This window comes from Diadema antillarum, unplaced genomic scaffold (assembly GCF_040938485.1).
Source record: "Diadema antillarum isolate AM-2024a unplaced genomic scaffold, OU_Dant_1.0 seq00003219_RagTag, whole genome shotgun sequence".
Classification (NCBI taxonomy): Eukaryota; Metazoa; Echinodermata; class Echinoidea; order Diadematoida; family Diadematidae; genus Diadema; species Diadema antillarum.
This window is the reverse complement of record NW_027273804.1, coordinates 15,618-41,212: the sequence shown is the minus strand read 5'-3', so window position 1 is coordinate 41,212 and position 25,595 is coordinate 15,618. Positions and strand designations below refer to the sequence as shown.

Here is a 25,595-nt window from a genome sequence, read left to right as displayed (position 1 = left end):
TATAATGTGTATTTTATGTTAAAAGCATGGAGAGATGGGTACTAGTGCGTAGGTTTTAGATTGGACCTGGGCAAGTGAATCAATTTGATTTGTAAGAGCTGCTTCAGTATACCAAGGATGTTAGAGCAGTGCAGTAGGTGCCTACATGAGATAGGGACCTACTGAGTTCATTTAGAAAACTTATTACATTTATGAATGAGGGACTAAAGGGATCAGCATTATAGAGATTTTTCTCTTCTTTTGAAGCTGCAATTACCTTTAAAAATTGATGAGGTGAAGTCTGATTTTCAGGTATTCCCTTGAAGGCTCAGTGATGTTAAAAGATAGTGAAATACACTGCACAGTCAGAATTCTCTGTACAGTCTGAATATATTTGAAGAAGCCTTCATACTGTACACGTAGACATGTATCTGAGAGAACAAGCAATACATAACTATGTGTTAAGACAGCCATGCACTCACAAACAGCATGATACAACTTTAGATTCATCAGTTTCCATGTTATCAAAATGGTTAAAGGATAAATGAAATGACTTTACCTTATGGGCAAGCTTGCTGGATTCCCTGTACAGATCATATACAAATTCATATCTATGTCACTTGTAATATTTATTCCTGTTAAGAGTTTTGAGTTAATTCATTTCTCCATTTTAATTTATGGAGACAATTGGCCTGTTTTCCCTTTTGTTTTATCCTAGGAATGATAAGTAGGCCCCAAGTTCTTGTTGGACTGCATATATGTTTGTTTAGGCAAGCACCCGCATGATCTAAGCGAAATGACTTTGATATTAGAAAAAGTGAAACATAATTTTCACAAAAATTCCATGGTAGATAAATTCCTGATGACTTGTCTCATCGCATGCTTATCAGGAGGTGCACCTCAATCCCTAGTCTCGTGAAAAGCTTGCTGGAGAAAAATTGTACCACAGTACTTTGGAGCAGAGTATACTTTGGAGAAGTTGCTAGTACTAGTACTCTGAAACGATCGGTTACTGAGTACACAGATTTTACTTTTTAGATACCGTGGTACTACTAGTATAAGTGGATCTTCTAGACTTTCTTCTGGGTTGCCAGACGTCAGCCATGTACGAGATGATCCACAGTGTTGCCAAGAAAAATTCACGTTTGTTTTTTTTTTTTACTTATGTTGACAATACATAAAATTACGGCATCTTTACAAACAAAATTAAACAGATACACCGAAACAAATATATATCTTTTAATTTATATATTTATCACATATTCATTCAATGGTTTTATGCAAAGACTAGCAGGTGGCCATGCGCGTGGGCTCACCTGCTGCTCGCTCGCCTGTGCCTTCCTTGCATGTCATGTGTGATGTACAGTAACCGCGATCTGTATGCACAGGGACATGTGCGCATACGTACCACACACACGCACGCAATCAAGCGTCTCTCACACACTGTACACTAGAATACATTGTCTACCGCTACTACCTTGACCAAGAAAGAGGAAACAAGGTATGAGAAATTACTGCAAGAAGTACTATAGAATGATGACTTCGTTCAGTGTTCATAATGCCGTGTTGTAAATGTATATTTTCAGTCAATACTTAGCTGTGTATTATTGCTCAAATGGACAGAATTTTTCATGTTACATGTACGCAATTACATTCATTGGTCATTGACATTGCTGTACCACTCACGAGTCAGCAGAGTCTGCGAGTGTGACAGTGTGACTGTGACTAGACCTAGTGTAGTGTGCGTGTGAGTGTTGATTGTTACTGTAGATTTAGTAGCATGTATTACTAGTAATTAGCAGGGGCCTGCTTCTATGCCATATTTACGTCCCTTCTCCTAATCAGGGAGGTTGTAATTGTGTGCTACGGTGGTTCCCATCAGTTGTGTAGAGGAGAGAACTAATCGTCTAGATTATGGAGTCTAACCGTATACTATACGTTGTATACCATTACAAAACTACAGTCCGGGAAACCCGCTCATGAGGACTGTACTGCTCCCCCGTACGAGGACTGCCCCGCCTCATGAGGCCCCCGGAGGAGGGCCTCAAGAGGACCCCTATTCACTTCTTATTCATCTCACATCTGACGTATAAATTGTCGCAACTTCTTACGGTGATTTTTTGTTACACACACATGTCCACTATCCATGATGAAAAGAAAAAAATCCTGTCTGTTTTTTTTTCTTCAAAAATCGAGTTTTAATCAACCGATGCAGAGCACCCATCAAAACACGGGCGCCAGCGTGTTCGCACAATGCAAGACTGCCGCACCTAGCGGCCTGATCCGACTGAATATTTTCGGTGCTTTTTTCTGCGGCTCTCACCTCTCTGCGCGCGAATCAGCCTCGTGAAGCTGAAGTCTGACATCTTTTGACACAAATTCGTAACGAGAAAAATAAAATCAGTACTAACCTGATCTTGTTCTTATATTCCAAATTGCTATTCCACACTGATAGAGTAGGTGGGTACTCCAGTTTGTTAGTCTAATCACTTTGTAGGTATGATGGGCTCACTTTCTTCGTCAATTCCGCCGTCCGCTAAACTTTGGGCGCTTTTTCTGGAATCCCGCGACGAGACGTCACATCACATCACGCATCCCCATACCCATTAGCACATGCAGACAGCGCGCAAGCTGTGAGATTTTCAGAGCGAGCTTGCGCACGGTGAGGCCCTCCCCCGGGGGCCTCATGAGGCGTACAGGGGGTCCTCATGAGGCGGGGCAGTCCTCATGAGCGGGTTTCCCGGACTGAACAATACACAGCCTAGTCGCTGTACGTAGGTACGTCGTTGTATTCGCACGGCATACTTACAGCGTCTGGTTGGGCTACTATACCATGTGACATGTCACTGTGCACGATCTACATGTATCCTCGCACAAAAACGTATGATTATGGGTAAATATGAACCCGGCCAACACAACAGTGCAAGCCAATACTGTCTAGGGCCTATAGTAAACAGCGCAGACCTCCGCCAAGCAGACAGCTCATTTCCACCACTGATCTTGTTCTTCCATAGAGATATCAGTGATTCCACCCATACGTATACGTACTTATAGCACTGTGTGCTGAAAGTCGCCCGATTTCCCAATATAGAAGCCTTTGCTACGTCATAAAGCCTCAGCTGCAAGGCGCACCTCGCTCTAGCAGAAACTAGAGCACGCCTTATAGTGCGCGCATGTGAACCTGAAATATGCGCAGCCTGAACTCCCAAGTTCATTGACCCTACCTGCCAAAATGTCAAAAATCCTTCATAAATTCCCCCAAAATTCTGGGATCACTGCCCAAATTTAATCGTTTGCAATTACTTTTTGTGTCATTCTAACTATACACAGCCCAGTCGCTGTACGTAGGTATGTAGCGACACAGCGTACTTACAGCGTCTGGTCGGGCTAGTGTCATTCTAAACCTTGTCTGCAAGTTTCATCCAAATCCGTTAACTACTTTTTGAGTTATTTTGCACACGGACAAACGAACAAACCAACGAACGAACAAACCAACGGTAACGAAAACATAACCTCCTTCCTTGGCGGAAGTAAATGAATATCTGCCATCTAGTCCCATACAAACTTAGTAACTTTAACTTAAGACTAGAGAAGTCATGATTTCGTGTTGACTGAAAGATCTGTCTATATGGTTGTCGGGGAAATGTTCCATGGAGACTGTGTCTGGCTTCACGGATCCCTTCCTTTACCGTAGGAAAGCGATAATGTCATGAAAAAAGTAAAAGACTCCTCAAGACAGATGGGTCTTTCTGTCTAGATTTTGTGGAGCCTTGTCATTTCAATGTGCACTCACTATTCTAAACTACAACATGGCACAGTAACGGTATTAGATTTTATTTGGCTTGTTCATAATATGAGAAGATGTCTGCGCATACATGCCAACCCTCTCCAAAGAAATGGGTAATACAATTAACATACGCTGAGTAAATGACATGGTGACTGATTTAGCAGTTGTCCTGACTCTTTATATACACTTGTACGGCACTGTCCTCAGTAACTGAAGGACGCCCTCCCTCAGAGGACAAGTGATGCATTGCTAGCACTGCAAAGTACACATTTTTTTACAGCTTTACAGGGACGGCGTTTATGTGACATCACTTCATCAGTTTACTCTAAATTCTAGATCATCGTGTTAGTGCTATTATTTTCTGGGTATAGGCCTAAATGATGAATTTCAGCTTTCATTAACACATCATAATGTTATTCTTACAAATCGCAGCAACAATGCAAAACTTCCACACACCTTTGATTGTTGAAAATGAAGGTGAAAGTATGCAGCCAAGTTGTCTGAACAAAGACGTGAAACATGCACAGGCCACTCAAAATTTCAACCTCTAAATTCTGAGATATTTTTTGGCCACAGAATTTCATTCTCACATGTTTCAGCTTATGTCATGATTGATATTTCATAACAATTCAACTTTGTATCAGAATAGTGAAACTACCAGTACATGTACTGCAGTAGTCGCTCGCTATTCAATCGCATGACATACATTGTACCTAGTATGTGAGTGCAGAATTTGTGAGCACATGCTGGTGGCACTGGATGGCTGCTATGCTTTAATAATGGGATACTGATTCGCTGAGTAGCAACCACACTCCAAGCATCTGTGAACTGCTCTTGAGAACGGAGCAATTTTCCATTAAAAGACTTTAACAGGAAAATTGCTGAGTTTGTCCAATGTCCCCAAATTTATGAATGTTTTGGATGTGATTTAACAATAATTCACAGTCGTATTGAGGTTGGCATAAAGAGCAGATGATTGTGCAAATTGTGCCCCTTTAGCGTACCTACAACCTGTACATATGGTCCTATTGCACGGTGGGTGGCCCATATGTGGCCCAGGGCAATGCAGCAGACGGGGAGTACGAGTAGGGAAAAGTTACTTACCCTGCGTTCAGACGATCCCCCGCTTCGAGGGGAATCTCCCGTTTGCCAGGACATCCCCCGGCAATCCCATCGTGTGGACGTTCAATGGGAGATTCCTCGCTCCCCGGAAAGCTTGTCGAGTCCGGCAACAATTCTGGCGGGGGACAGAGCACGCAGCTGTTTTCTTCGGAAGTGTGAATGCTCAAAATGTGGTGGCGAATAACCTACGACACAGCTGAAACCACCAGTCGTGATTTGTCCCCCGTTCAGCGGGGGATTTCAAGACACATGTGGACGGTCGATCGTAAAAAAGATTAGATCTCTCCCTCTCTCCCCGCTTCGGGATCATATGAACGCCAGGTTTGAAATAGTAGTACATGTACAATGTACACTATCTTGCAAACATGTTGCAGCGTTTGTAGCAATGATTACCTGCCATATGAAAGTTGTCACATCAAAGGTGTTGAAATACAGTCAAACCTGCCTTAGGGGCCACCTGTCTATTTTCTAGCGGCCACTGAAAAATCCCCCCCCCCCCCCCTGAGAGAAAAGCCCTGTTATAGACCCTGTGCATAGCGACCACCTGTCTAACGTGGCCAGCAGCTACAAAATTTTGTTTCCCGCAGTAGATATTAACCTGTCTATAGTGGCCACAGACCCGATGGAGCCGTAGCCAAGCTGATAGTTCAGCATGTTTTACTGCTTTTTAGCCGTGCCAATCATTCATGGGCAACGTTCAGTGATTGCCACTGCTTCTTTCAGCACTCATTCAGTCATGATAATGTACTAGTGGTAAGCTTTTGTAATGACTTTACACATGCTACTGTGCAACAATTTCATAAACACCGGCATTGTTTAATGCATGAAACACATGTGACGGTGTGCATACACACATGTATCTATACGCTTAAATGTAAGTACTTACAGATGTATATGACAATGATACGTGTACATGTATAGCAATGCACACAAAGTTGGATAACCTGTCTATAGCAGCCACCTGTTTATAACGGCCACTTTTTCTGTCTCCCTTGGGTGGCTGCTATAGACAGGTTTGACTGTAGTTGTGATATATATTGTCTTTCTCTCTGCTCGTCAACAGATATACAATTCAAACAAGATGGCTGATGACATAAAAATCAACCTCGGCTCCCGTGTCTTCGTGGCTAATTTGCCCACAGACCAAATGGATAAAGAAGAGCTCAGAGAGCGTTTCGCAAAATATGGCAAGATATCAGGTAAGTGCTAAATAATAATTGTAGACATTTATAGAGCACCTTTTCCACTGGATGCAAAGCGCAATCTAGTGCAAAATCTAGTTTTAGGAGTACCGTGGTAGTGGTACTGGTATATTTGTTCCGTGTCGTGACCCTGATTGTGATGGATTGTAGTGCCCGCTGTATGACTAAAAAACAAAGTTATAGTACAGTGTACATTGTTTTCTTAGAATAAGATTTCCCCCTGTGTGTGTGTTCACACTAGATCCCATGGGGACAGCCACCAAAGATCTTAACTTGATAATGACTGATTGTCCACACTGTTATTTCGAGGTCTCCAAGCCATTGCCACTGGGACAATCAGGGTTTAGGGCAAGCCTGCTACATGACACCAAACTTTGCACATGCACACATTTGATGAATACAGCTGGAAGCTATCAATTACAATCCAAGGTCACTCTCTCCCTCCAAATTTTGTTCCCCTACCCAACTTGTTTCGGGGGGATGGGGGGACAAGTCCCAGTTCTGTGACATGTGGTCCAGTGTGAATGTTGGGACAGATGCATCACATACAAATTTATGCTAGACTAGTGTCATATATCGGGCTGAACATGATTCATACCTGCCCCCCCCCCCCCCCCCCCCCCCCAGCCAAAAAAATAAAAAATAAAAAAAATAGTTATATATCTGAAGGCTCGACCCTAACTTTTTCTTTTGGTGGCCTGGCAATGAATTTTTGTGTCCCAAACAGGCCACAGGGCCCCGCTTATGTTGAGCCCTGTATCTTCACATATTACCTTGCCTGTTATGGGAAGTGAAACTAATGGCATCCTGGGGCCCGTTTCATAAAACTTGTCATCAGTGATTACTGCCATATTTCTATGACAAATTTGCTCTCAGCCAATCAGATGCAAGGATTTCCGTAGCTTGTCACATCTATGACAACTTGTCACTGATGACAAGTTTTATGAAACGGGCCTCTGGATTCCATTGTCACTGTGTTTCAAGTATTTATGCAGTCATTCAAAAAGGATATATTTTGTCAACTTTGTATTTGAGCTATGACTGGACAATGAAATTATGAAATTTGAGAACACTTCAGTGAAAGAGACACTATTTTTTTTTTTTTTTTTTGTCAGCAAGAGTTTGAACATCAGGGCACTTTGACAGAGCAGTGTAATGATTCATTCATTGGTAGTTTCAAAGATTTCACTGTATTTGCAATTGTTCAAAGAATAGTATGCAATTTGGTAGATAGGGACAAATGACTTCATGTATTAAATCATTACTAGCATTAGGATAACTGGCATAATCTAAGAAACAATTTTTGAATTATCAAAGAGCAATTCCCACTGCATTCTTCACAAATATTTAGTGTTGGTCATTGGCAATACAGATTTCTTGAACTTCACCTTGTATAGCTTGAAATGAATCACAGAATTTAACCTGACCTGGTATCAATTCAGTGAAAACTAGAGAGGGGCCGTCAAAGGCGGCAGACCCACGCCTAAGTACAAAGTCGGGGTAAACATAATGTGCATTCGGTCATCTACCAGAATTCGGCCACTTAATTGCCAGTGTGCTTTATCACCAGCCAGTGAGTTCTACCAAAGATCGTACACTGAAGTGTACGATCTTTGGTTCTACAGTCACATCACACGCAAATCACATAATTACACATACGGTATTAACACTCATTCACGTACAGGAAAGTCCTTAAGTCTCCTCCAAAAATCCATCGAAAATCCCAAATTCCACCGTCAAAAGTGCAGAATCGGAACTTTTCCAAGCGCGCGCGAATTAGAGTAAAAGCCCCAATTTTCGGACACTTAAGCTTTTTTGCAATATTTATTCTACTGAAAAAATTTTCCACAAAATAAAATCTATGATAATGTTTGTTACATATATCAAACTAATTTTTCTTAATATTGATTTTCTCAAACCGATCATAAAATTTCACAAAATCCCCAAATATTATCACCTTGTCAATTCCCCAAAATCCGGACACGCGTGCAATCTCAGTACGCATACAAGGCCGCTGAAAAATCCGCGCGCGCCATACCTTCGTGACGCAAGGTTGCATTGGGGATGTTGCGGCGCCCGTTCGTGTCCGAATTTTGGGGACTCTGCACTTGCATTCAGCCCCTGTACATTTATTCACTGCATCGGCACGTACGGAGATTTTGTTTTTCTTTTGTGTTTTTGAGGATACCATCACACTCTGAGCTTGCGATAAGCGAAAAATCTCGCAACAGAACGGCGTAATTTTTCAAATTTTAGCGCATTTTCGGCGACACCGATCTTTAGACGGGCCCTAATTTGCGCGCGCTTTGGAAAAGTCGCGGCGATTCCGCGATTTTGACGGCAAAATTTGGGATTTTAGCTGGATTTTTGGAGGTGACTCGGGCATTTTCGCGTGGTGAACGAGTGTGCTAGTGTGTGAAACGATGTGATATACTTGTGCTGTGACAGTCGACTTTGCTGCCTTGTGATAAGTGGTAAGTGTCCGGATATTGGAGGCCGGCCGAAAATTGGGGTTCTTACTCTAAGTCCAGTTTTAAGAGTATTGTCTACGCGACGGGTCGCGGAAAAAGCGCTAAAAATTGAGAAATACGCCGTTTTCTTGCGGGATATTTTGATTATAGCAAGCCGAGAGTGTGATGATATCAAAGGTCGTATGAGTGTACGATCTTTGATGGTATCCACAAAAGCAAAAAAGAAAAACAAAATTTACGTACCCGCTAGGCAATTACCCCTATGATTAGTGTCTACGGGAATTATTCAATGCAAGGGTTGAATGCAAATGTCTACTGCACCAGTATTCGGCCACCAACGAGCGCCGCAACGTCCCCGGTGCAATTTTGCACCAGCAGTGTAGAGCGCGATGCATTTTCAGCGGCCTTGCACACGCATTGACATTGAGCACGCATATCGTGCAGTGTGACTGCGACCGAGCAAAATGCTCCTCCAACGAAAAAAACAATCAATGTTAATTTGAAAAATCATCAAATATCAAAGGTCGTATGAGTGTACGATCTTTGATGGTATCCACAAAAGCAAAAAAGAAAAACAAAATTTACGTACCCCCTAGGCAATTACCCCTATGATTAGTGTCTACGGGAATTATTCAATGCAAGGGTTGAATGCAAATGTCTACTGCACCAGTATTCGGCCACCAACGAGCGCCGCAACGTCCCCGGTGCAATTTTGCACCAACAGTGTAGAGCGCGATGCATTTTCAGCGGCCTTGCACACGCATTGACATTGAGCACGCATATCGTGCAGTGTGACTGCGACCGAGCAAAATGCTCCTCCAACGAAAAAAACAATCAATGTTAATTTGAAAAATCATCAAAATACGGGCCAGTTTGTGATGACGGAGAACGAACTTTCATAAATCTAGAAGGACATAGTCCCTCAAATAGGCCTAAACGTAAATTTCGGAATTCTTACGAACATTTGAGCAGCGAAGTCGGATCGTTGGGGAGTTTATGTCTTCGTATGGTAGCGGAAAATCGCAAAGTGAGAAACGGGAAATTTTCGGAATGGTCACTATACCATGGGGTCAAAACTTCAAGGTCACACAGAATTTGCAAGGGTCAACCGATTATCACCAAAATCTAATCGATTCTTTCCTGTCATTATCCAAACATTCCCTGAACATTTCGTGCAAATCCGTTAACCCGTTCTCTTGTTATCTTGTACACAAACAAACAAACAAACAAACAAACAAACAAACAAACAAACAAACAAAAAAACAAACAAACAAACAAACAAACAAACAAACATACGGAACCCTTTACATAACCCCCTGCCGATTTTCATCGGCGTGGGTAAAAATTGATGCATACATTAAGAATATATTCAACCTCATGTGTCTGAAGTCAGATGAAATCATCTGAGGTTTAATTCATGGATTTATACCAATTACTTCCCAACTATATCGATGAGTCAGAAGAGATTAAATCAGTATTCTGTACAAAAGTGCACTGTGGAAGACAATTCTTGTTTTATAAAGATAACATCAATGTACGTAGTATTTCAAATTGTGTGTGCGTGTGTATGTGTGTGTGTGTGTTTTTTGTTTTTTTTTTTCTACTGCTGCTCTGGTAAACACACAAAGAAACCATCTGTGATGTGCATATCATTTTCTTTTCTTTTCTTACAGTTCAACTGAAAGCATATTTATTGCAATTATGAGTCAATCATCTAGAATAACTGTCTTTTTCTGTATATGCCTCCTGTTTCTACAGATGTTTTCATGAAAAAAGGCTTTGCCTTTATCCAGTATGATTTACCAGCAGAGGCACAGGATGCTATCAACAATGAATCTGGACAGACCATTATGGGCAAAAGAATAGGTATTTACTGTGTATGTCGACGATGATTGAAGTACACTTTTTACATAGAGCTCTGAGAGCTATTATGCTATATTGTACTTTCAATGGCACCATGATGAATGATGATAAAGATTTTGCTGTCAGTGGCTTCTCACTTACTCGTACATTTCTTTGTGGGCGGCTGAACACTAAAGGTCGTGTTTAGACATGCATAGATCTGCAAAGATTGGTAGTGAACCTCTTTGTTTGGTCAGATTTGACTGCTCCAAATATTTTAGAGGGACATCTTTATGATGCTATCCTGGATAAGGCATAAAAGAAACTTCTTCACAGTGACTGTTTTCCAGCAAATTACTTTGATTATTATGTATTTTTAACATGATTTGTAGCAAAGATCGTTTTACTGAAATGAGCAGAATATGTGTGAAACCTGGAAACTTTCCTCCAATGGACTGAAACAGGAAGTCATAATCTGATTGTAATATTCACTGCAAACATGAACATTGTCTGTCACTATGTCAGGATGATATTTGTTACAGAAAGCAAAGCGAAGGCCAGCTAGATTGACATAAGTGTATGGATTAAACAGGGAAAGAAAAATCTTTTAGTGGAAACTTACATTCAAGGGGAATAGAGCAATACTTCTCTGAGCACAGACAATAGGTTGATGGTATTTGATCATACATGACACGCAGTGCCATCCCATAAGTTGTTTTAACACAGCCATTCCCATATGATGAGCCATGTGTCCGTACAAATCTCAAAGATCACCCTCCCATTCTGTCTCTCTCCGTTGACACCATCGTGGCATCATATAATTCCAGAATGCAGCCTTGCAAAGAGGAAGCCAGGTGGTGAGGATAAATCCTCGGGTGGCGCAGGAGGCGCCGCTAACAGTGTTGCAAACTCCATGGGAGCAGCGCTGGCGCGAGAGAAAAATGAAAACTTTGACCCTCCTCCTGGTGGATCCTCTGGATATGATGACTACTATCGTGACAAGTACAGGTTTGTTCCTTCCCATTTTATCATCCTTCAGAAGAGCTTGCTCCAACTCCTCACAACTTAATATGCATTTTATCACAATTGATCCCCAGCTGCAATGGTATTTATGAAAATAACTTTGTCAGTCCTCACATGCTGTAGACCAGATCCAACAGTGTGGTTGATTATGCTGATGGTGTATTGTTTATGAAGAAAATCTTATTTTGTCATAACTACTGTTGGGGGATGTTGCTGTTGAGATGTCCAACCAAGATTCTGGTGTATGTTTGCAATAACATTTTATTGTAATGTAGAGAATGGCAGAGTGCTATCAAAGGAAATGAGGATGATAGAATCAGTCACAAGAACTTGTAGTCTTGAATTAACATGTGCTCCAGGCTAATTGACATTAATGAACAGTTTTTTTTATCAAAAGTTTTAGAGTTGTAGTTTTGCTGAATGATGAAAAGAAAAATAATCTTCAAATATGTAGGCCCTATTGCAGGTGTTGTTTGTCTAATCACTCTTTCACTGTAGCAAGAGGTAAATGACACCCTGATAAGAATTATTATTTAGCATCTGAAAGTGTGGAGTCTACAGTGTGCCATCTTGATCTTATCCCTGTGTTTGCATGACAGAAACTATGATCCATACGGACCACCCCCCTCCTATGGCAGAGATTATCCCCCACCTAGACCGAGAGAGCGTTCGCCAATGCGTGACAGAGATCGAGATCGCTACGATGAGAGGTTCAGGGACCCCTATGACAAATACTACAGGGATGAGCCTCCCAGGTATGTGTAAAACCAACACAAGGGTTTGTTTCCTTTATTTAAATATGAGATGAATGCTTAATAGAGCCAAAAGTCTTGACTCTAAGACCTGCAGGATGTTGTGGACCTTCAGTTAGCTTTTACTCCTCCCAGGCAGCCTCCAATTCCTGTATCAAACATGTTTTTATACATGATGCAATATCCTTCAATGGCGTGTTCTGGTGCATTGGAACTTTTTATTGAAATGTGTATGAGAGTTATACAGATTTTTAAGAAAACAAACAAAATCCAGAAGTCGGCATGACACTTGCTTAGTGGCCCCCAAAAGAAGGGTACTCCATGTTTTCACTTAGTAAGCTATTTGTCCTTCTGCAATGAGGCTTGTCTTACACATTTCTTACACGTAATGATATCATTTTTACATGTGTGATGGCATTCTGTAAAGAAAAGCTTTCAAATGTCTGTGGGATGACAAAGTAGCCACAGCTAATTTAAGTTTTCTATATGTCAGCCGACACCCTATCGCCACCAGCATATAGACTGTCAGCATGGTGATGTAGGGGAATAAAGTTACCATTTAGAGTGATCTCATCTGGCTGACATGCATGGTCGGAGTATGCTGTGGCATAGTGTTGTTCTCACCTGTGGTGCTTTGTTGTAATCATCTTGGAAAATTGTTGTGTTTGATAAGGGCTATTGCATTGATGTTACATGTCTTTTCATCCCCAGACGTGACTTTGATCGCTACCCTGATGATAGACGAGACCCATACGAAAGGGGTCTGCCCCCTCCCCCTCCCCGAGAGCGCGAGCGCGAGCGTGACCGTGACTTCCGCGATCCCCGGGACGACCCCTATTATCGTGATGACCCATATCGCCGGGACGACCCATACTACAGGGAATATGAGAGAGAACGTGAGCGTGAGAGGGACCGAGAACGGGAAAGGGACCGGGAACGGGACCGCTTTGGGGGCGAGCGGGACAGGATGGAGAGAGACAGACTAATTGGGGACAGAGAGAGGCTTTCAGTTGATAGAGATCGTGACAGGGTACCTGGGGAGAGGGACAGGCTGCCCATGGATCGGGACAGGCTCCAGGAGAGGGACAGAGATCCCTATGGTGATGGGTGAGTTAAGCAGTTGTGGTCAACTTCTATACTTGCTGGTCACTGTGTTCAAAGAACCCTTGCTATGCATGTGCGGAAGTGCAGCCTAAATTTCTTGAAATATGAAGTGCTCTGCTTGCACTACATTCCACTTTTCATGAAAAGTTACTGTAAATCAAACAAGTTGCTGTATTTTTGTACAAGGATGGTGAGACAATAAAGTATTGCTCAATTTTTGGAGGAAATTGATTTCAGGTTTTCTGTGAAGTGTACTGCTTCAAAAAGAATGAAGCATAGTCTCTACAAGATGGAATGTAGTGCAGTGGCATAAATTGAAGCTAATGCATTTTGATTTGTGTAAGAGAATAACAATTTTTTAAAAATTATCACAAAAGATATCAATGTAATGCATGATTACTTCTTCCAAGCCCATGTTTGTCTCTGTGCCTATATATCTTCATAAAGCATGTCAGAATGTAGTGTGCCATATATAGACTATGCTCTCAAAGCCTGCATGTGCTTGATGTTGCATAAAAGCTGCTGGCATATGAAATAAAATAATAATATATTATGTGTTTTTTTTTTCATGCTTAAAACTTGTGTGTTGAATAGTCTGCTTGTTGTGCCCCGTGAAACAAATTACCTGCCAGAAGTTTAGAAGGATTTTGAGGTGTAGAATGCCCTTGTCTTGCGTCACTGTGCCTGACGTTATTCTACTGGTGGCTTCACCAATCATAGTCTCTCCAACAGGCGGGACCCGTATCGTGACCCGTATCTACCGCGGGATAGGAGCAGCCTGGACAGGGGCGACAGAGCCGACAGAGCTGACAGAGTTGACAGACCTGACCGAGTTGACAGACCTGACAGAGGAGATAATTTTGACCGGCGGGCACCACCTCCTGCGGCCCCAGCACCTGCAGCAGCTGCACCTGCTCCACAGGCTGGTCCTGACTACCTCCCACCAGCCATGGGCAAGCCGGTGGACTGTGAGATTCTGGTGCTCAGTAAACAGCAGAGGTGAGGCATCACCCCACTGGGGCAAGAATGGAAGATATGATAGTTTTAGCTCATCATGCTACAATAATGCCATTCATTCATAGATATCAGGTCTCAAATTTCATTTGATTAGAGTCATGCCCACTTTGTCCTTGAATCTCACATTTTAGGGGAGGCATCCTCAGGGCCAGTTAGGAGGGCATCAGGCTGAAATTGATTTACTTCAAAAAAAATAATGTTTTGACTTTTGTCCAACATTGATGAGATTGATGCTTCTTTGCTTGGCAACAAAAGTTTTCACTGTTGTTTTAGGATGTAATATCTTGATACTTACTGCATGATAATATAAATATTTCAGGGCCCCGTTTTATCAAAAGATAAAATCGATTTTAAATTTCCTTACCACACAGTCTGCCATAGACTTACAGTTGAAATCAACTTTATAATCAATTTTAAGTCTTCATACAACAAGGCCCAGATCACATTTTGGAAGAAACATTTTTTTTTTTTTCATTGTGCAGATCTACTAAAAGATGGGAAAAATCTGTTTTTGTCATCAGAGTTATTCAATTTCCTGTTTACTTTTACCAGAAAAGGGTTGTTGAGCATCATGTCCATTGGCGTCATGTACTCGGTGTAATTCAAGCTCTGCATACCATGACTTGAACGAAGTTTTAGGCTACTCATCCATTCCATTGCAAGGAGGATCATAGCGTTAAGTGTTTTTATGTCCCTTGATATTTTCTCTAAGTGATCAGCCATCTTCTGTTTGAATGTGTCTGTGAATTTTCTTTGTTGATATTTATTTACAAATTAAGTAGTCATTTCCAGCCATTATCTTGTTCTCTCTTTCTCTTAATGGGTTGAACACTAGTACCTAGAAATCATCTACTTTGTGAAATCATAGTTCTCTTTATTGTGATGATCCAGAACATTTGTATAGCCCCATAAAATAGCTGTTGTGGATACATTCAAAGGTGCAGACTCCTTCAAAAGAGTTTGTAATTGAATGCCTGGTGAAAAATATGAGTCTTGAGTGAGGCTTTGAAGTGCTACACAGAGAAAAGATGGGAGTTCCATTGGTGAGTGTCAATAGAGGAAAAATGCCCGGTCTCCATATCCTGTGAGATGTGTTATGGGCATCTGGAGAGTAAGGCCAGATGAACGAAGGCCAGGACAAGGCTGACACTGCTTGATTAGGAAAGACATGTGTCCTCGGGTCTGTCCATGAATGACGTTAAAAGTGGGCAGTAGGATCTTGAAATCAATTGTCTACTTCAGAAGCCACTGCAACTTAGCCAGGACGGGGGTGATGTGATCGTACTTCCTCAGCCTGGTGAGCAAGCGTGCTGCTGCATTGTGTACTGCTTAAAGTCTGTTTGAGGTTGCAGATGGAAGGCCAGCTCAAAGAACATTACAGAAATCCAGTCGGTCAAAGTAGACCCCAAAGTTAAGGACCCTTTCTGCAGGAGGAGACATACACATACCACTCTGACTGGCTGATTTTTGTTTCAGCCTATGACGATCTGGGGGGCATTTCATGAAGCATTTTGTCCGACAAAATTGCTCTCTGCCAATCAGATGCATGGATTTCCATAGCTTTTAACAGTTTGTCAGACGAAATATCTGACAAAACGATTCATGAAATGCCCCTCTGAAGTGTTCTACTTGGTAGAGAATAGAAGAAAATGCAGTCAATGGCGAGATGATGATGTGATGTGCCGAACCAAGTCTAGGCAACAGCTTGGGGGAAAAAAGAAAAGAAAAAAAAAACATGCCACTTGAATCAGAACACAACCCAGAGGATCGATATGAGCAGTAGTTGTTGCAATGCACATCTTGCATTTGAAATCTGGACTTTAAACTTTTAAATGGTTTATCTGTGTGTGTAGGTTGTACATGTAATGTATGTAATTTTTACTTTCGTTGCATTGCTCGTTGTTTTTAGTGATATTTATTTGAAACGTTTTAATTTAAAATCATACCTCATTGCTGCTTGATTGCAGGGGCTATGCTGAAATGGTGGAACGCCGTTTGAGGGGATTGAACGTCACAACAGATATGATGTTCCTTAACCCCGAGGCTTCCATACAGGCTGTCCTCGATGGAGCTACGCGGAATGGCGCCCTCTATGCAATCATGGTATCCAGTCAGCATGAGCTCCACAGATCTGTGACACTCAACATTCTGCATGGTACCCCTCAAGGTAGGAATGAGGCAACCATATTCATTTCTCCTTCATAAATTCGGTGATTGTTGAATTTTTCTTGGTGGGAAGAGTAGTGTTTGAGTCAGTCAGATGTTTTGTTGTTGTTGTTTATTATTTTCTTTGCCATGTGTGTGTGCTATTGAGGCATGTTGAAGGTCTATGGACCTAGAAACAGTATGTTACTACTGTAACACTATACCGTAAAGTTCCGTGTATAAGACGCACTTTTTTTTTGTCAGAAAAATATGAAAAAATCGGGGGGCGCGTCTTATACACGGGTACAGTCGAATCACAGAAAAAAAAAATCTGTCACGTTTCACCTAATTTTTGTAAGGTCAACTTGAGGCCATGTACACCCATCAACGTCCGGAGGGTAAGCAATCATTAAAAAACTTACTGATAAATGAGCGATGTATCAATCTGGGACACACACAACACCTGTAAATACGGGATAAAACTTACATCGGCCTAGTGTAGTAAACGATGTATCAATCTGGCCATAAAACAACAGCTCTAAATACATGATGTACCTACCAATGTATATCACTAATCAGTCTACCAAGCTACCAAAACAGCCAACCTAGTAGCTGCAAAATACGCAATGTACAGGTACTCTGTATCATTGCTAAATTACCGACGCAAAAACTTATCGATGTACTAGTATCAATCTGGCCATAGACAAAAAGCTGTAAAAATACAGAGTAGGATCGACCCTATGTCATCGTGATGTGAAACTATGTGTCAAGCATGTATTCATACCCATGGCGTTTCGTTTTGCTCTTCACTAGCTTTTTTTGCTAAGGTAGAGGGCTTTCGCAATGGACTCGCATAGCGTGCACAGTACAGTTACAGCGATCGGATCGGAGTGAGCTTGCCCGTTGCGCGCTGTGTGTGCAAGTCCATTGCTCTCTGTGTGCGTGTCGTGCCTTTGCAAAAGGCTAGCACTGTACATGCAAGCATGGTACAAGAGACATATGTGTTACTGGTGATCCCTCCGGCTGAAACAACAGTGAGTTAAGCACCGTATGCACCGTACGTCTCGGCGTACGATCGATCCCTTTGCTACACTTGTTAATGTTTTTCATAATGAACATTTTGCTTCTGACATGCGCCAATATGCGAGACACGTCTACGGTAGTATCAATGTACGATAGCATGCAAAGATCGTACCGTATACTCATGAGTACGATCTTTGATGATACATGTACCACGATTGAAAGGCAAAACAATAGCAAGTGAGTACCGATAACAAGTCTCGCATTTTGCGTCTTCCATTTTTTGCCGATGTCCGATGAATACCGTGAAAAAAAAGTTTAAAAGGAAACAAAAAATAAAGCAAATACATGCTGCATTTTAGGGAAATTTTGAGCTGAAATACTATGTATAACACACACAATGTTTGCGTGGAAATTTGTGTGTTTTTTGTTTTTTGTTTAATTTTAGGTCCGAAAGTAGGGGTGCGTCTTATACACGGAACTTTACGGTACTTCCTTTACAGAAGAGAGTGTGAATACTATGTATTTGTTGCATAGGAAACTAAAGAAGGTAAGTTGTATTGACATTCACAGCACGAACTTGCCTGGTCCTATATTAGCCCAGGATCAAGTGAAAGGTTTCGGTGATTATATGGCGCCCCATTCAGATACAGAATCGTCTTTAAAGGATTCTTTATCGTGATCAGGTAAGGATGGTGTTCATTTTGTTTCATTACTCTTTACAGACTTCTGGCTGTATTTGGTCAAAAAATACAGGGAAATCACAAAAAGTAACCAGTCACACTGTAAAAAAAAATAAGGGGAATAAAAGGAAAGAAACTGCAAAAACTGCTGAACTTTGTGGTCTGTTAGCCGATAGACTTGCATCCTTAGTACTTTGTTTTTATCTATGAATGAGACAAAAAGCACTGGAAGGGATATTGTTCACAGAGCAAGTAAGTACCATGGGTAGTAATTAATTTGATTCAAGCTCCGAACTGGACTTATTTTTGTAACATAAATGGTGCTCAAGGAAGGTAAGAAGTTTACATTCTGAGCTGAATTCATGTTGGCAAGTTGTACACGTGAAAGGTAAGAAGTTTAAGTCGCAGTTGATTCTGTTGGGAAACTAGACTTGTCTTTAGGTTTTGCTGTATGCAGATATTGCCTGTATAATGTTAAAAGGGTCAAATAAAAATAAGAAAATAAAGCAATGAAAACCAAATTTGTCTTTTTTTTCTTTGTTTTTTCATTCATAATTGTCATCATCCAAGAAACTTCTTTACATTGAAAAAGTCCATACATTTTTCTCATGTATCCACATGTGTTTTTGTGTCTATTTCAGTGATTGACTGGCTGCACATATTTATGTCATGGATATGTATACATATTAAATTGCTGGGTGTCTGCACTCTGCAGCTTGGTGTGAGTGTGTGAATTGAACAAAATTAAACAAAATATACATTTCTGTATGTATGTATGTATGTATGTGTGGAGGCTGTCTAACAATTGTGTGTGTTAAAAGTCTTCTTTTTATATTTTCACTGTCTGCCTGTTGTTCAGTTTCTCTCTCTATTACACACACACACACACACACACACACATACACACACACATATATATATAACACGGTCATTATAGTGTTGTGCTGAAGACACTTGTTGTACCTAAAACCATGGCCATAGGTTTTTTTTAATCAACAACAAGAAAAACATAACTCAAAGCCAAGATATGTGTCAGCATATGTGTAGATTTCAGTCACACGCAATGACAAATTAGTATGAAGCCATATTTTGAGATGAAGCAAATGACACTGAAAGGCCAATGCAGAAATTAAATACTGTAAAAGCTGTTATTTTTGCAAGGGTATAATTTTCATTAATTTTGCCAATCACTGCTGAGCACAAATTTGACAACACATGAAAACATCGCGAACAGACAGTCATTTATGTGCACTTACGATAGCCTTGGTGTCAAATCGCGAAAACGACATCTTGCGAAAATGTCCGTGGCCGCCTCAAAATATCTGTACACAAAAGTAACAGCTTTTACAGTAGTCGCATACATGGGTAGGCCTGTATCGCTTGTCTTATTGTTTGTGTGTGTGTCCTTCATGTCCTTCCTGCACCTTTATGAATATGAATTAATGTTTTTATTTTCCCTACTTCATTTATTCAGTAATTACAGCTCTCTCATGTTGTGTAGCCATTACTGATGTCAGATAAACTCTCTGAAGTGGTTATATCTGTACAAATACAGGGGAATCCCACTATGACATCATCTGGTGCGACTAATTTTTCTTGTTTCAGCCAAACCCTTTTCGTTTCAACGGTACGTTTTGAACACAGCGATAAGAGGTACACTGCATGAACATGTTCTGCTATGATAGGATTACATACAGTATATATGGTATGCCACAGCATTGATGAACAGGTAAAATGCTGACAGTATTCACACACACACACACACACACACACACACACACACACACACACAAAGAAAAACCTGTTATTCTTGACAGACGTTTTAGATTCGACAATAATTGTGTTGTAAACAGGACCTGCAATTGACAGGCCACATTTCTCTTGTTGGTTGAGTGAGTTGGAGCTGAGATAATATGTAGCTCATATTATGTGACACTCATCACTGGGGGTAGTCACTGCACCCCAACAATTTACCGTATTAAACATGGATTCTAGTATCTGACCTTGCAGTAATGTGAGTCTCCTCAAGCAGGTACCTCATGATGTGACCTGACAGTGGAAGAGAAGTCCTCAAGAATCATCGATGTGATCTCTGTCGCATATTCTTTCTATTATTGTGCAGCAGTTACCCGGTATAGGCGAGGTTAAAAAAAGAAGAAGAATGTGTATCTTTAAGATTAACGTCTATAGATTCTATTAAAATTCACTTTCACCTTGAGAGCAGTTGATCCGTCTGGGAAGTCATCAGATCTGGAAGGACACAGTTTGTTGATATAGATCAAACATTCAGTGTTTACCTTCATACATGTCATCAAATCAGATCAAATGTCTGACAAAGAAGAACAAACTCCTTGAAGAATTCGAGATTGATTTCAGAACAGAGAAATAATTTCTGCTGCAGTAGCTGGGAATGATTTAAAGAAATCTAAGACAAGGAAAACAAAAGGCAGTGCAAGATTTACAAAGGTTTTAGATGTTGTGACCATTTGAGCTAGGAGCAGGGTCTCGGGGTTTGTACTTTCAATGTAGCTTCCAAGAACCCGAGTGGTGTTAGACTGCATTATGTTCTCTTGGAAAGTTGATGATGATGGACTTCTATCATCTGCATCGGAATGGTGTCATGTGATGTTATGAAAATCTGAGCCCTTCTATCTCTCTTTTGTATGAATAAAATTACTTTTATCACAAATTCATAAACAAAGTGTGAAGATGTTTTGTTTCTTCCTTGATTTTGTTATCATTTGCTGTTCATTAAAAAAATAATCTCAGTGTGGACATTGGAGGAGACTATAAAACCTTTACCCACTGGTGTGCTTTATTAAGTGATGTTTTTGTTTTCTGTCAAAGCATTTATACATTTTATCATATCACTGGTACTTTGACATTCGCTCCTTTACTATTCTCATTATGTGGAGACTTGAGAACATAGAGTGCATGGTGTTTGGATAGCAAGTGATGATTATGAATCAATGTTTGAAGTTATGTTGAAACATTTTGCATTTGTGTGTGTGTGAAAGTGTTTGAATATGTTCTGTTGAATCTTCAAGCTGTATGGACATCAGTATGTGTGATATTTTGGTAATGCATTGTATTCCATTATTTGTCTTCACCAAATCATCACAGTGTGCATGGTTGCCTGTTGTGCAAGGGTGCAATATCTTTTGTTGTGCTTTTCTTTGTACCAAAAAAAAAAAATGTCTGTGAAGAGTAATGTGTTGAAAAATGGTAAAATGCCTTTTTAACCTTTTGTTTGATTTCAGGTGGAGATTGTCATCAGTGATCTTTTGTACTAACTGTCAAACAAACAAACATTTCTTTACACTTTAGAACACAGGAACATGCCTCTAGATGATGCCCTGAACCTGGTGGCACGAAACTTTGAGCGCTACATCCAGGACCTCCGCGACAAGCGGGGTCTGGCAGTGACTAGTGCCACGTCCAAAGCAGGCACCCCTGAACTGACCATGACCCAGCTATTCAGCCTTTTAGCTGATGGCCGACAGCTGACCCTCGCGGAGGTTGACCGCGTCATCAAGTTCCTTGAGGAGATGCGAGACCGCATGGCACTTGACCAGGGTGCCCCTGCAAGACAGAAGGCCGAAGGTGAGAAAAATTGATGTGTTATAAGTTGAGAGTGGAACCATTACCAAAAAGCAAAACAAAACAAAACAACCCCAGCACGGCAAGACTTCTATGTCAGCTGTGTTGTACCATGCCAATTTTGTTATGTGTTCTATTCTGCTTCTCCAATGAGATTAGCATACATTCCAGATGCCTCCTTCAAACAAGGGGGCAGAGAGCATGAAACCAGCTCAGGATCCCTTCAGTGCAGAGTATTTCACTTGCCATGAAACCTCCAGAGCAGGTTTATTTGAGGAGCAGCAAGCAGTCTGCCACACAATGATTGTGTGAATGGCTGCAATGTCTTGATCTCTTCATATGCATGCTGTGGACAGTAGCATTCCTGATATATACCATCAATCATGAAGTAATGTTGATTTAACTATTAAGTTCTAGCTGGCTTTCTTGTGTGGATTTGATAAGTCAGTTTTCAGGGAAATTCAAACCTTCAATTAAACAAGACATGGGAATTGTCCATCCTGAAGTTATCAGTGTTAAACTCAGGCAATCACGCAAGATTATGGCCAAGATTGTGTGTGTGTGTGTGTGTGTGTACATCAGAAAGGATCTCTACAGGCATTAATGCAATGAGTGGGCTCAATTGAATTCAGTCAAAGAGAACCAATCCTTTTTTTATTTTAAAGTACAAAGTAATAGGTCAAATCCCCGTGATGTTCTCTTTTTCTTTCTCTTTTTCTTTTTTTTTTGAAAGCAAGCCTGCATGCAATCTCTTGTAAGGCCTATCAAATTTAATTTCCACTAGACAATGTTAGGAAATGTACATATCTTTCCTAGTCTTTGTGGGACCAAGTGATAGATCTTCATTGAAATTACGATGACTCTTCGGATCTGTATCATGTCTGAAATTGTACATCCTAAAGTAGTGTTTGCTGAGTTCTTGATTCTTACAACTCATCCCATTCACGTTTCAGCATGTCTGTTACGTGAACCCAGGATTGCCATGTTCCTTAGCTTCTTTATCCAGTGAGCTTTGTCCACTGTCACATTGACTGTAGTATGGTTGGAAAAAGATTCTTGTTTGTAGGATTATTTATGTACATATTATTTTCCTCCTACTTTACAACACAGACATTATACAGAAATGGATCTTATTCTATTTTTTTAATGCTTTAATCATGTGATGACAATTTAAATGTTTGTTTTTTATTTGACTGTTCTAGCACCCGCTTCTGCTCCTGCCCAGGCCAAGGGAGAGGACCCTACTGCGCTGCAAGCCAAGATTCTCAGTCTTATAGGAAACAATACCTCTGCAGCATCAATAGCTGCAGGTGTCTCTCGCACAAACGTTTCCACAGCTCTCGCAGCCATGTCATCCCAGACAGCCACAATTGCGAGTTCCCAAGCCCAGCGTGCACCAGTGGCAGCAGCTCCCACTCCAGGAAAGACCCCATTGCTTGCTACCCCCAACTCGCAGCAAATGCTGGGCAAATCCCCTCAGCCGATGGCTGTGGCCAAACCGCCACAAGCCCCTCCCCAGAATGCCCCTGCGGTGGCGTCCAGCGCCCTCAACCTCGATAACCCCAATGTGAAGAAAGCACTTGATAACCTGATCCAGACTGGGCCAAGCCTGCTTCGTACCATCGGCGGTGCTGGCCAGGTACCAGTGCAGGCCCAGCCGGCCCCACCTGCAAATGCCCCACCAGGGGTTGGTCCAGCCAGGGCCGCTATGTCTGGAGTGGCACAAGGCCAGAGGATGAACACACCCATCCGCATGGCTACTGCCGACAAACCTCAGGGCATGCAGGAACAACAACAGATTGCCCGTGCCCAGGCCGAGGCAATCCGCACCATGCAGCAGCTGCAGAGTTCTGCACCCCATCTGCACCAGAACATACAGATGGCAGGTGCAGCTAGCCTAATGGCAGCAGGACTCAACCCCAACACTCTTGCAGCTGGGGGAATGAACCCTCAACAGTTCAGTGCTCTCCAAGCCCAAAGCATGGCCTACAGCATGAGGGCCCAGCCCCCTCCTCCCCCCATGGGCCCACCAACTGGCAGACCCCAGTATTAGCAAAGTATGCCTCTTTTAATTGCCAGTTTTCAAAAACAGTTTGTCATTTTTTTTTTTTTATGGTAAAGAAAGATGCTGAAATTTTGTTCACTAGTAATGTCTTGTGTAAATACTTTGTCATCTTTGTAAATGTACACTACATTCAAAGCAATCCTGCTTTCATCAGGCTGTATTGCTTTGCTGCTGTGCAAGGATTTTTTTTCACCATTTCTATAGAAGAATGCAAATCAAGCTACACTTGAAGCTTGTATGTCTAATGTGGAAAACCAGCATGTAAGACTTTCATTATTTCATGTATAGATTTTGAAGATGTCAACGTACTGGCAATCTCTGTGTCCTATTACTGATGTGTTTACACTTGTTATAATGTGATTTGATTTGTTACTTGAAACTTGGATTGACACACCACACTTGTGATATTATGGTATTCAGCGTAATTGTAGTAGTTTGATTACGTCACTAGACAGACTGGAAGTCAATGACTGATGAATCATTCTTGTACACGTATGTAGGTAAAATACCAGAACTACAGAAACTTATGAAAGATGTACATACCATACTGAGACTTCATTTCGGTTTTAGCCACATTAAAAGACAAACATATGATACAAAGGAACGTACATGTATTTCAAGATGCAAAGACTTAATTTGGGTTTTAAATCTTTGAAATCTGCAGATTCCTGCATATTCTACCTTTTATGGTGGAGCAACATTAATATGATATGTTATATATGCACTGGAGGATGTATGCCAAAATACAATTCCACAGTTATGAATATAAGGAGTATGAGGGCTGCGATTTGTTGAAAATGAATTGTATATATTTTCATTCATTTAGTATTGCTCTTTGGGAAAATTACTTGTCAAAGCATTAGGACATACTTTTACACAAGTTATATGAACTCTTGCATAATTGTGAAAGAAAATAGGTTTTTCCCTGTTTCTCAGGTGACATTGCAACACTGTGCAAGGCCTTTTAAGGGAGAAATTTGTAGGTTTTTGTTTGAATCTAGTTGGTTATTAAGCTGTGATCAATAATACATATACTTCCAGAAAAAGTATAACCAACATCTGTAGAGAATATTTGTGGAGTTTTCTCATGAAGCATGTCGTGACACAAAGCAAGTGGATACATTAAGTGTTTCCTTTTGTTGTCTTCTGAATTTTATGCTACATTTGCCAGGCAAGTTGGCAGCTACATGATTATATTGATGATATGTATTTGTTGTGTAAGTGGCAAATATTTGCAGCATTTGTGCTTTTTGTATGCTTCAAGTATTTATGTCTTCATTGTGGTCCTTAGTGCTGTACATAATCCATTCCAGTTTATTATGATTATGTCTTAGATACCTTAATTCACCTTAGATGCATAAGTTCAAGCTTGAACCAGCAAGATACTCTTTGATTATTGTCATAAAAATTGCATTTAGATTTGATGCTTTCCAGTTTTTTTTTAGGTGTAGAATTAGATGTTGCTTGAATGAAAGATGTGACAAGTAGCTTAGTGAGTGTAATAAATTAACCCTTGTATTTCAATTGCTCAATCACGATATCGAAGACATTTTTCTGTTTTTGATGTGTGTCTTACCAAATCATAACTTAGTCCGTCGAAACAAGTGTTGGTGTGTGTGTGTGTGTGTGTGTGTGTGTGTGTGTGTGTGTGTGTGATATTGCAAGGAGTTGCTTGTGATGTCATCATCACTGCTTATAATGAATGTTTGCCAATCAACACTGTCAGTCTGGATGGTGTGATGAAAATGGTGTGTAAGAGTGTGTGTTTTGATTTGTTTTGGAT

General features: G+C 41.0%; 1 protein-coding gene across 2 annotated transcripts; it reads left to right on the top strand.

Annotated features, from left to right (window-relative positions):
- The first annotated feature begins 1,458 nt into the window (after positions 1 to 1,458).
- On the top strand, positions 1,459 to 23,853 carry LOC139715265 (uncharacterized). 2 transcript variants are annotated; one of them, XM_071626847.1, is made up of 10 exons: positions 1,459 to 1,480; positions 5,952 to 6,087; positions 10,320 to 10,427; positions 11,231 to 11,411; positions 12,026 to 12,181; positions 12,890 to 13,285; positions 14,015 to 14,281; positions 16,267 to 16,466; positions 21,475 to 21,750; positions 22,950 to 23,853. In XM_071626847.1, the coding sequence occupies exons 2-10, from the start codon at positions 5,970 to 5,972 to the stop codon at positions 23,798 to 23,800; spliced, it is 2,553 nt and encodes an 850-aa protein (XP_071482948.1). In that variant the 5' UTR covers positions 1,459 to 1,480; positions 5,952 to 5,969; the 3' UTR covers positions 23,801 to 23,853. The 2 variants fall into 2 exon arrangements, with proteins under 2 accessions (XP_071482948.1, XP_071482947.1); XM_071626846.1 differs by having other exon boundaries at positions 14,003 to 14,281.
- The last annotated feature ends 1,742 nt before the right edge of the window (positions 23,854 to 25,595 follow it).